The following is an 11,669-nucleotide window of genomic DNA, read 5'->3' as shown; positions in this document are numbered from 1 at the left end:
ACAGAGAGAGAGAGAGAGGGAGGGGGGGAGAGGGGGAGAGAGAGAGAGAGAGAGAGGGGGGGGGGGGGGGGAGAGGTACAGAAAAGGGAAAAAGGGGGAGACATAGAGAGAGAAAAGGGGGAGAAAGAGAGAGGAAAGGAGAGAGAGAGAGAGAGAGAGAGAGGGGGGGAGAGGTACAGAAAAGGGAAAAAGGGGGAGACATAGAGAGAGAAAAGGGGGAGAAAGAGAGAGGAAAGGAGAGAGAGAGAGAGAGGTAAAGGTGAAGGAGGTGAGTGACAATATGAGGCAGAAGGTGGTGGAGGTCAAACAGGAGAGAGGAGGACGAGGTGGACGAACATTACATGCTGACAGTAGTATAATAGTATAACGACGGTAGTATTCAGGAAGGTTGAGGTAGAGATGACAGCGAAGAACTCCAAGCATGATCGAAACACACAGGGATGTATATTTGACAAAAAAAAGTGAATAGAGCATGTTTCTACATGTATGCAGTATGCAAGGAGAAGCGGAAACATAGATCCCAAAGGGGCTAATGCAGCACAGCAACAACAACAGCATGCATGGCCCACACAGGATGAAAGCTTCACACACCAGAGGCCTCCGTGTGTGGCTGAAGCAGCTCCCAGGGTGTGGTGGTTGTGGTGGACAGCCCTTCCCTCTACCCTCCAACACGCTGCCACGGCGCACAAGGACACACACTGCTGAGGCAGACAGTAGCCCCCGACGGAGCAGAAACCACGCCGGCACGGAGAGGGAGCTGAGAGCCAGGCCACGAGCACACACCTACCAGTCTGCCTGCTGCTGCTGCTGCTGCTGCTGCTGCTGCTGCTGCTGCTACTGCTACTGCTACTGCTGCTACTGCTGCTACTGCGTGAGTGTCCTCTGATGCAGTGGGCCTGAGGAAAGGGGAAGGGAAGGGCCTTCAATCAAGGAGGAAAGACAGAAGAGAAGGAAAATGCGAAGAAAAGAAGGTTGTGGTAGTGAGAGCAGAGCAGCAGATGGGAATGAAAAAGAGAGCGAGCGAGAGAGAGGAAAAAGAGGAGGATGGAGGGCTGATGCCTGCTGATGCTGTCGAAGTGGTTCTGCACAGCTTCCACTGTGTCATGGCAGCCTCCTCTTCCATTGGCCAATCACAGCACAGCACTGCCCGGATGGACCGCCCACTGCAGGCAGGGAGGGATGGTAAAACGTGGCCAACAGAGTGCGCTGTTGGACTGCATGTCCACACAGTCCACACACTGACGTTGTCAAATATGCTGTGAGCTGCTTCCATTTATGATACACATGACACATTTTATGAACCAAATCTAAGCTGCGGGTGAGTATGTGAGTAATTTTAAACCAAATAGAAAAATATGAAATTAAGAATCTCACTAATAAGCTTTTGGTTGATTCTGTACACTTTTTTTTTTTTTTACAATCGCGATGGGCTTGGAAAAAATATATGATTTGTTTGTTAGTTTGTTTTGATATATGTATTACATCACATTTTCATGCAGATAAATATGTAACACAACACTCAACCCTACATAATAACAGTTGCATCTAGGAAACTGTTTAATAACTAAATACCTATTTAGTAATAACTAGAGCGCTTTACTTTCTTCAGTAGGTAGAAACAGCTGACTGGTCAACCAAGTATTGTTTATTATGTAGCCTGATCCTCGGTTCTGGCAGTGAGATGTCAAAATAACAAGCATTTGAATATTTGTTCACGCTTCTAAAGGCTCATATTTATGTGTGGAAACTTCAAAGTGTGTACAAGTATGTTTTATTTAGTGCATAATCCAATGAAAATGTCCTGTTTTGGTTACCTTGGGACGAGCCCTGTCTCCGTAGGAAGTGGTTTCTCTTCCATGTTGGGTCAACATGTTCCTACAGTAACAAAGAACGGTTGTGCTCTGTTAAAAGTTGTTTTATATATTTGTTAGTACCAGCCAAGAAACACATGCAGCAAAAAAAAAAATGCACTTTAGTGCATTCAGCTTCGAAGGACTGAAAAAACATGAAAACAATACTTACATTTTCATCAACTACAAAAATGACACAAAGACAATTCAACTAAGTGGGCCTGGGGATGCAGGGCATCAATTGGGCGAGGGTCTTCCAAAAGCCTGGCATGAAAAATTGCTTTTTGATAGCAATTTTTTTTTTCCTAAGTAATTCATTTCATAAGTAATTATTATTTGGCTGAATAGGTTTGAGCCACTGACCTCTGTATGTAAAGATGCATTGGAGGCTCACCGTAACCTTACAGAAGGCACTAAATGATTTAGTTAGATTGCCCAAAACAGAAATACAGCTAATCGCGAGTTGACTGCTAATGCTGGAGCTCTAATTACCACGATAGTGATGTCTTTCTGCAAGAAAGGGAAATTAGGCTCACAAAAAATAAGAAAAAGGAAAGAGAAAAGAAGCCAACTGAGGGAAAACTGATTCCAAAGAAAGGTGAGCACAACCAATTGTTTAAGAACAGTTTAAGCTCATATCAGCAGTAAGCAAGACATCGAGCATTAAGCATAATTGCATTGTATAACATGAATTAATCAGCATTGTACCTAAAATGTCGTATGGCATATCTATCAAATAAATAACATACCATCAAAGCTTAACATCATGAAACACATGGCCCTTAGTTTCAGAAACAGTTGGATCAGTGGCAGATCCCTCAACATCTCCTGATGTTTCGTAGGAGGTGAGACAAGGTGAGCTTATTGTGGAAAGTAAAAGTTATTTTTAGCAATCATTTGTAGCACTTGCAGGGAGCAACTGAAAGCATCATAAATACACACATGACAATAGCAATGTTCCCTTAAGCATGATGCGCCGAGCTAACCTCATCGACCGCCCTAAAATAATTGTAGGCTACAGTGTGTTGAGAATGATCACACACACACACACACACACACACACACACACACACACACACACACACACACACACACACACACACATACACCTCTCTCTACATTCAATCAGAAATGAACCTCAGAAAGCATCTGTGTGATATTCTGGGAGTACTGTACCGAGACCAAATTGGAAAGACAAACTGATTAAGGCATGTGCTTTAACTTGGATAGTTGACCCCCCCCCCCATCCCCTCTGGATGTAAACACTCAATAACCCCCCATTGACTGTCAACTGCTCTGTGTTGTGCGGTTGTCTATTCAACAGAACGCAGTTGTGGAGAAATGTTTAAAACCGCTGAACTTCATGTGGTGTCTGGTGTCAGCAGGGAGCAGAGACGACGTCAAAGTCACAATTATAAAATGACTCACACATTCTGCACCTTGGACAATGGTCTCTGAAATACTTACCTTGCTATAAACATTGACAGTATCTCATTGACAGTGTATTACACCCTCATATTCCATTCATGGTATTTTATTTTTTGAGAATTTAGAACCTCTATGCTTGGCGTGGAACTGCATGATGCTTCATAGTTTTCATATGCCTTTTATATATTATTCCTTTGCCCAATTTTGTACCTAGAATCTCCTCACAGCATAGGATTGTTTGCCAGGGTTTGATTTCGTTTTGGTTTAGTATTATCCTCTATTCGGTTTTTATGCATTTTCCATTTGTCCTAATTAGTGGTTACCTCCCGACCTGTGGGCGGCAGCAGTGCGCCCGACGACCCGCTGCGTTCCCGTTAAGGTCCAGCGGCAGAAGAAGAAGAAGATCATTGACTGACGGACGGGAGGAAGAATATGACAGGGCGCGCAAAAAGAAAACCCAAATCGGTTAAGGTAACGGACCATTACTTTAACGTTCTCGCGGTGTTCAGACACGTACTTCCGAATGTATCCAGATGTAGAGACAGATGCGTGTTAAGTTCTATGGGAGCAAAAGTCTAGTGGTTTGAATGGGAGCCCCTAGCTGCTGCAGGGTAACCCAGCACTGTGCAACATGGCAGCGGTGGTCCTGGAACCGTCTGCTCCCCACCACGTCTGTCTGCTCCCCACCACGTCTGTCCGCTCCCCACCACGTCTGTCCGCTCCCCACCACGTCTGTCTGCTCCATGTCTGCTCCCCACCACGTCTGTCTGCTCCCCACCACGTCTGTCTGCTCCATGTCTACTCCCCACCACGTCTCCGTCGGCGTGTGGACACTTTGGAGAGGCGCAGCGCTGGTCCTCGTTCGGACTCCGTGCGTTTCGAAGTTTTTTTGTCCAGTGTTATAATAATAATCCAATACTGCAGCACGTCAAGCCAGCTGCTTGTTAACAAACTCGCCGAGGAGCTCTTGACAAGTCGCCACTCCGACGGACTAACGCAGTGGTGTGTTAACGTGAACACGGTCTCAGTGCGTCATTCATTCATTCATTCATTCATTATGCGAGTGATGCGTTCATCGCATGGTCACATGCGTTGTCAGGAGCGTCGTGTTGTAAGGATGTTCTCCGTAGCCCTCCTCCCTCTGCTGTGTGTTGAGACCTAATGAGGAGTTGTGTGTTGATAATGAGGAGTTGTGTGTTGATAATGAGGAGTTGTGTGTTGAGACCTAATGAGGAGTTGTGTGTTGATAATGAGGAGTTGTGTGTTGAGAGACCTAATGAGGAGTTGTGTGTGGAGAGACCTAATGAGGAGTTGTGTGTTGAGAGACCTAATGAGGAGTTGTGTGTTGAGAGACCTAATGAGGAGTTGTGTGTTGAGAGACCTAATGAGGAGTTGTGTGTTGAGACCTAATGAGGAGTTGTGTGTTGATAACGAGGAGTTGTGTGTTGATAACGAGGAGTTGTGTGTTGATAACGAGGAGTTGTGTTGTTGTGCAGGAGTCGGCGTCAGGTCCTGGTCCGCCGAAGAGACCCTGCAGCGACGGGTCCTCTCCGGTACCGGAGGCCAAGGTGAGCTCGGAGCTCCGCGAGCAGATCGTTCAACTGTACAAGCTGCAGATGCCAGAAGATCTCTACCATTTTTGGGACTTTTGTCAAGGCCTTTGTCCGGATGACCCCAGAGGTATGTTTTTATTAAATGTATAATCTTTCTACCTTCGATCTCTCACTATTTTTTACTATAGTAGGCTAACTAGTTGTATGTTTATACATAGAATAGCAATATTTCATCATTGTGTCATTTAGGTGAATAAAGTTAATATCTGTGGTTGTGTTTTGATGTTGTTTCCACTTTGCTGTAAGTGGATATTATTACTCTTTTGGTGTAATAATAGGACCCTGTTACTTGAGAGCTTTTTTCAACTATAATGGGAGCACAGCTGCATCGCTATGACGTAGTCGCGGTGCTGCTCTACATGTGACCTGTGTCACTATGACGTAGTCGCGGTGCTGCTCTACATGTGACCTGTGTCACTATGACGTAGTCGCGGTGCTGCTCTACATGTGACCTGTGTCACTATGACGTAGTCGCGGTGCTGCTCTACATGTGACCTGTGTCACTATGACGTAGTCGCGGTGCTGCTCTACATGTGACCTGTGTCACTGTGACGTAGTCGCGGTGCTGCTCTACATGTGACCTGTGTCACTATGACGTATCACTATGACTGTATCACTGCTCTACATGTGACCTGTGTCACTATGACGTATCACTATGACTGTATCACTGCTCTACATGTGACCTGTGTCACTATGACTGTATCACTGCTCTACATGTGACCTGTGCTGAACTCTGCAGATGCGCTGATGGACACGTTGGGTTTGCGGTTGGTCGGTCCGTTTGACGTTTTGGCCGGGGCGCATAAGAACGCCCCGAACCCTCAGCAGCACCTCCACCTGCACTGGAGGTACTTCTACGACCCCCCCGAGTTCCACAGCATCCTGCGGGGCTGTGCGGTCACCCAGCACCACATGGGCTACTACAGGTACACACCGCCGGCACGGGCTGCAGCTCCTACAGCCGTATATGTTGGGATAACGTCACAGGAGGATTTTATTCTTGACTATTAAACTAATATAAAAATGTATATCTTAACAGTGGAACAAAAAAAAAAACGATGTCAATAATACTTTGTTCAGTAAATATAAAATTATTGCTTGTTTTTTGTTAGTTATTAAAAGATTGTGTCGCTTTGTTCATTCCATCGTGTTTTTCACTGTAGTGTTTTGCGATGGTGTTTTGTGTCGAGTGCTAAATGAACCCACTGGGAGGCAGCGTTGCCCCCCCCCCCCCGTCTCCCACTGACCTTGCAGTGATCATTTTGCCTTAAGGCGGCGTTAGAACTTTTTGCTCAGCCACTGCTTGTGTTTCCATATGAGGTGGTCTGCGAAAGTTGTTGACAATTTAGTGGTTACACCTCAAGTCAAAAGTTGGGCACCACTGGCTTAGAGCAGACGTAAGCATTCGGCTATCTGAAGCTCCATTAGATATGCCAGGATCGCTATACATTAATTATGTCTCACTTTCTATTTTTTTTCTTTTTTTATGAACCAATTAGAGACACTCCTGACTCTCTTCCTTCGTTCGTTGGGGAAAATGAAGCCAAGAAGGGCTGTGGCATATCACAGCTGGGAGACAACGTCTTCGCTGCTGTCCTGTGAGTTAACACCGTCTGTGTTCTGGGGGCGTTTCGACTCCCTACTATCTCTCACGTACAACATCCTCTACTACAGAGTGCTGGTCTTCTTTCCTCTGCTGATTCTGCTGTTGTGCTCCGTGTCCACCTCAGCCTGTTCCTGCTGAGGAAGAGGAGAGAGAGGGGCGCGCAGAAAGGGAAAGGGGAGTCCTTGGAGAACCTGGAGAGCAAGTTGAGGAGCAAGGCCGAGTCTCTGGGCCTCTCGCTGGAGCAGAGAACCAAAGACATGAAGCTGAGGGACAAGAAGGTAGTGAGCCCGGCGGGCCGGAGGGAAGAGGAGTTATGGAGAGATGAAACCTCTTTATTTTAGGATGGTTGTGATGAGTTATGGAGAGATGAAACCTCTTTATTTTAGGATGGTTGTGATGAGTTATGGAGAGATGAAACCTCTTTATTTTAGGATGGTTGTGATGAGTTATGGAGAGATGAAACCTCTTTATTTTAGGACGGCTGTGATGAGTTATGGAGAGATGAAACCTCTTTATTTTAGGATGGTTGTGATGAGTTATGGAGAGATGAAACCTCTTTATTTTCGGACGGTTGTGATGCACTAAGCACTTTTCAGCAGTACATTTACATGTGTTTTCTACATATTTAAAAGAGAGACTCTGCCCGTCGGTTAATGTACATTTGGGGTCGGGAATGCTTCATTGCTACCTTTTGTACGCATTAACGTGACATGAAAATAGAAATGAGTCAGCTCTGCGATTCTTCACGTTGTGTCTCTGGATCGTGACGTTCGTGGATAGCCATGTGTTGTACATATCGTATTTGTACTAGATGTTATTATTTTTTATTTGATGGCCCATATCTCAACCCCCACTATCTCATACATACGTTTATGTATCCCTGTAACTTGGATCTCCAAAAATTTCGGGAGCGATTCGCCAATAGGGGGCAGTGTAATTTCCGGACACATTGAAACACTCGATTGCTGAAGATTCTTAAACTTGGTATAGGCCTTATTTTGCATGCTGAACATTTTAGTCTGTTCGACCCATAATGTCCGTCGGGATAGATTTTGCACAAATCTAACTTTTGCATTATTCAATCCATTACAATTCCACTTCAAATCCCCTTAAGAAGTCGTAGAACTTCTTTTGAAAAATTTTGGCTCGATATCTCAGTGCAGCCTGTGCCAATTTGAATAAATACTAGTGCAAATAAACACCATTTGCTCTTGAGCCATGACTCATTTGGGGACACTTAAGTAATGCCCTCTACTGAAATGGGAATTGTCAGAAAAGGGTGGTCGCTGGGGGAGGGGACTGCGTGTGAATACCTTTCGTGACTGCTAGCAGTCCTAGTTTCCGTTAATTAAGTTAGAAATATGGAACACATTCACGCTCCGAATTAAAATGATCTGACGTGGGTAACTTAAGACTCCACTGCGTGTAGCCAGTGTCATTTGCAATGGGTGAATTACTAAGTACCCTGCATTAAACAATAGCCCCCTAAAACGTGACTATACCAGACGATGGATATAACATTAACATGGCTGTTTAGAAGAGTATCCCACTAGCTATTCAACAGGTAAAAAACAAGGTGTCCTCGTTGCGTATTGGACCTTGTATTCCATCAGAGGGTTTTCAGATTTCTTGCATCCCTACTTGTGCTGTTGGTTTTTTTTCAGCAGCAAACTGCTGCTGCAAATATTTACATGACAAAAACCCTGTGTACATAGAGATGTAGATCTAAACACAACCCGCAGCATCATCTGTTTTTCTTATTGTTGAGATCACTTATTTAACAACTGGGCACGCGTAAGATTCCAAATATAGTGCTCCTGTGGTTCTGGTCAATAAAGGAGGACAGAAGCTTAACAACACACATCTCAACCACATCCCTCCTACAGATAGTGTGTATATATATATATATATATATATATATATATATATATATATATATAGTACTGCTGCTGCTCACCTTTAACCCTGTGTTCTGTTGACCCGAGGTTGTGACCAAGACATTCCACGGAGCTGGTATTGTGGTTCCCGTAGACAAGAACGATGTTGGATACAGAGAACTGCCCGAGACAGACGGTGAGTCCAGGCCCACTGGCCTCAGAGCAGGTGTCTAAACTCTAAACTGTACACCACCCATCTGGTATCTGCAACCCCAGAATGAACGCAGCGTTCATTTTAACGTTACTTGAAGGAAGGGTATGCAATGGAGAAAGCAGCTAGTTAACTCCATTTTTAAAGTATCCAACCAAAATAATCCCACTCCTCCCTTTCAAGCCCCCCTAAAAAGGACTTCTTTCAAAGGGACAGCTTTTATTTATTTCAGGGGACTAATCATTTCATAATGCCACATTTATTTCCAAGCCTCGTGTTATATATTTGTAACTGAGTGGGGCAGCGTTAGACCAAAGAAACAGCACCAGAGCCGCTCTGACCACTAGAAACGTTACGGTTTCTGCTGTATTCGTTCATTCAGTGCTGCTCTGTTGCTTTGGTCTGCTCATTTGAATATGAAAAAGGTAAAAATGGTGGATAAACAATATCATTTAAATATCCCAGGTAAATCTGGCATTTTACATAGTGTACGATAATAACTCTGTGCGTCTACTGGGAGTATTGGGTCTGTCCAACGCGTCGCGTCCCACAGTCTGGTGCTCCTCTCATCTGGAGAGGCAGAGTCGGTAGATGTTGGGCGATCCGTTCCACCTCCTCTCCTCTTCTCTGTTGCTCCTCCAGCCGGCATGAAGAAGATCTGCAAGGCCATCGCCGAGGCCCGCAGCGACGAGGACCGGGTGAAGGCCTTCGGCCCGCTGCAGGAGATGATCACCTTCGTCCAGTTTGCCAACGACGAGTGTGACTACGGCATGGGCTACGAGCTGGGCATGGACCTGTTCTGCTACGGCTCGCACGTGAGATGACCCGCCGCCGCCGCCGCCGCATCGTCATGGCGACGCTATTGAGACACTAATGAGACGTTCTGAGGCTCTTACTTTAAGAGATGAAGCCGCTCGTCAGTCTGAGGGTTATCTGCTCAGTAGCATGTGACACCGCGTCAGCCTGTCCCATCGTAGGACTTCACCCGTCACACGCTAGAGTTGGGAAAATTCATAATCTTACCAGCTGTAGTCGATTATGTTTATTGATACAAGGGCGTGGGGGGGGGGTCTGTATTAGGGGGCTCTCCTAATATAACAGAGTTTCTAATAGGCCTGGGTGATATGGCTGAAAGACATATCACGATATAACTTCATCAAATTCATCGATATCGATGACTACTGATCATTTTAATGACCTAAAAAGACTAGGAATTACCGTGCTGGATGTAAACACTTCTGGTTAACACTTAACATGACCATCCACTGTTCTTCATTGATCAATACTCCAATGTCGATACGACAATGAAAAACACTCTAATGTAGTAAAAAGTACGGAACCGTGTTTGAGTAACAAACCCAGCTGCTAGATTCGGAGGTCCAGTCTCTTATCGATACATATTGAACATGTATTTTATCGATATCGATCAAAAGTCTATCACAATACGATAATTTATTGTTTTATTGCCCAGGCCTAGTTTCTAATTGCTATTATTTTATTAATCTTCGGACACAGAGGTATTGTTGTATAATCTTATGAGTTCAGCCTAGTGACGGCGTTGTGGATGCGTTCTCCCGTTGTGTCCAACAGTATTTCTACAAGGTGATCCGCCAGCTGCTGCCCATGGCCTACACCCTGCTGAAGAGGAACCTGTTCGCCGAGATCCTGGAGGCACACCTCACCAGCCGTTCCCATGACAACCTGGATCAGCTGGCCGCCCAGTAGCCTCCGCGCGTTCCACTGGTGTTGAGCTTTCCGTTCCTTTGTTTTTTTTCTTTCCCAATGCTGTTGGCATTGGTGGTGCTGCCTTTGTCCTGCCAACTGAATTGTCTTGTTTGTGAAAAGTAGCTGTTAAATAAAGTATTCATTTTATATTTTTAAAATGCTCTTGATTTTTAAGCTTTATTGAGTTTCGTGAGTTAGCGGTCATATGTTCTATTCATGAACGACGTTCGGAGTCCAAGTTGTTGACGTGGGGGCCTCATTTTAAACAAAGGCTTTTAGTTAGACGAAATGGAGGGCAGTGAATGGAAATAAAATTAGTCATTTGGGAACCTGTATGTTTTACCAACTTAAACTATGAATTAATATATTGAACACACCCCCTGAGATCAACCTTTAAATTAGTAAACGTCTGCACCCGGCAAGACAAATTAACATGATGGTAAGTTGCACCTACTTATAGCCCCACTTTTTAACTTGTAATTGAGTACATATGTTGGGTGTGTAACAGTGGGTAGGCCTGATGATGCCAGCACCGTGTCTGACCACGTGGACCAGGCGCTTCCACCCATCAGCCCAGAGGTTTAACCCGCTGGTTTAGGAAGAGGCCGCCAAATCGGCCCTATCTATATTCTGTGTTGTTTCTGATACCTAGCCACAACTTCAGCTAATTCCATCCATGACTTTAAATGTATATTAAATACTGGATTTAGAACAAAGTTAGGGTAAATCTAGGCAATCGGAAGAATCACCAGTCTACACAACATATCCTGGTTAAATCTTTGTATCCCATAAACTATATAAACATATTTAACGGCTTATCTTCTCAATGAGTGACAAACAAACAGTCCAAATTTACAACGGCAGAAAAATGATATTTGAACCATGGATATCAGATTATTAGGGTGTAGGTTGTGCTTCAACACCAGGGCGACCACTCCGAATCATTACCTAACTTCTGGGGATCTCCAAATGAGATGAAAAAGCAACAATCCTGTTAGCAATCATTTTTCACCCACTGCACACGTAAAACACCGTCAAACCCATTCTGGGGAGTCCATGAGGACCCCCCCTTTTGTTTTGTAAAAGCACAATTTGAAAATACATAAGTCAATACTAGGATCAAAATCACTGCACCCTTTTGTTTTTTTTTAGTAGGATGACTAGACCATTTAAGCCGTAGATGGGGGGGTGTACATTTTCATTATTATTGGGGGGTCATGTCTCCCTGTGTCCAGGCTAGGGTTAGTAATAAACATACAACGATGGCTGAGATCCCTTGTTATCGGTGAAGTCCTGTCAGCAACACATCCCGGATCATAAGAGGTAAGAGGCGGGCTGGGCTGCACAGGGATGGGAGGA

At 44.8% G+C, this 11,669-nt stretch overlaps 1 protein-coding gene across 1 annotated transcript; it reads left to right on the top strand.

Moving 5' to 3' along the window:
- The first annotated feature begins 3,699 nt into the window (after positions 1-3,699).
- Positions 3,700-10,457, top strand: hpf1 (histone PARylation factor 1). Its single transcript, XM_084466173.1, has 8 exons — positions 3,700-3,749; positions 4,775-4,958; positions 5,631-5,817; positions 6,391-6,489; positions 6,622-6,775; positions 8,483-8,570; positions 9,228-9,400; positions 10,176-10,457. Exons 1-8 carry the CDS (start codon positions 3,711-3,713, stop codon positions 10,308-10,310), a joined length of 1,059 nt encoding a protein of 352 aa, XP_084322299.1. The 5' UTR covers positions 3,700-3,710; the 3' UTR covers positions 10,311-10,457.
- Positions 10,458-11,669: the final 1,212 nt, after the last annotated feature.

The sequence above is a fragment of the Micromesistius poutassou genome, assembly GCF_964030765.1.
Source record: "Micromesistius poutassou genome assembly, chromosome: 3".
Classification (NCBI taxonomy): Eukaryota; Metazoa; Chordata; class Actinopteri; order Gadiformes; family Gadidae; genus Micromesistius; species Micromesistius poutassou.
This window is presented reverse-complemented; position numbering and strand designations above follow the sequence as displayed.

Coding starts and splice junctions, on each gene's coding strand:
- hpf1 (XM_084466173.1), top strand. CDS start 3,711: ATGACAGGGCGCGCAAAAAGAAAACCCAAATCGGTTAAG. Junction 6,490..6,621: donor AACGTCTTCGCTGCTGTCCT/GTGAGTTAACAC, acceptor TGTCCACCTCAG/CCTGTTCCTGCTGAGGAAGA. Junction 8,571..9,227: donor AGAACTGCCCGAGACAGACG/GTGAGTCCAGGC, acceptor TTGCTCCTCCAG/CCGGCATGAAGAAGATCTGC.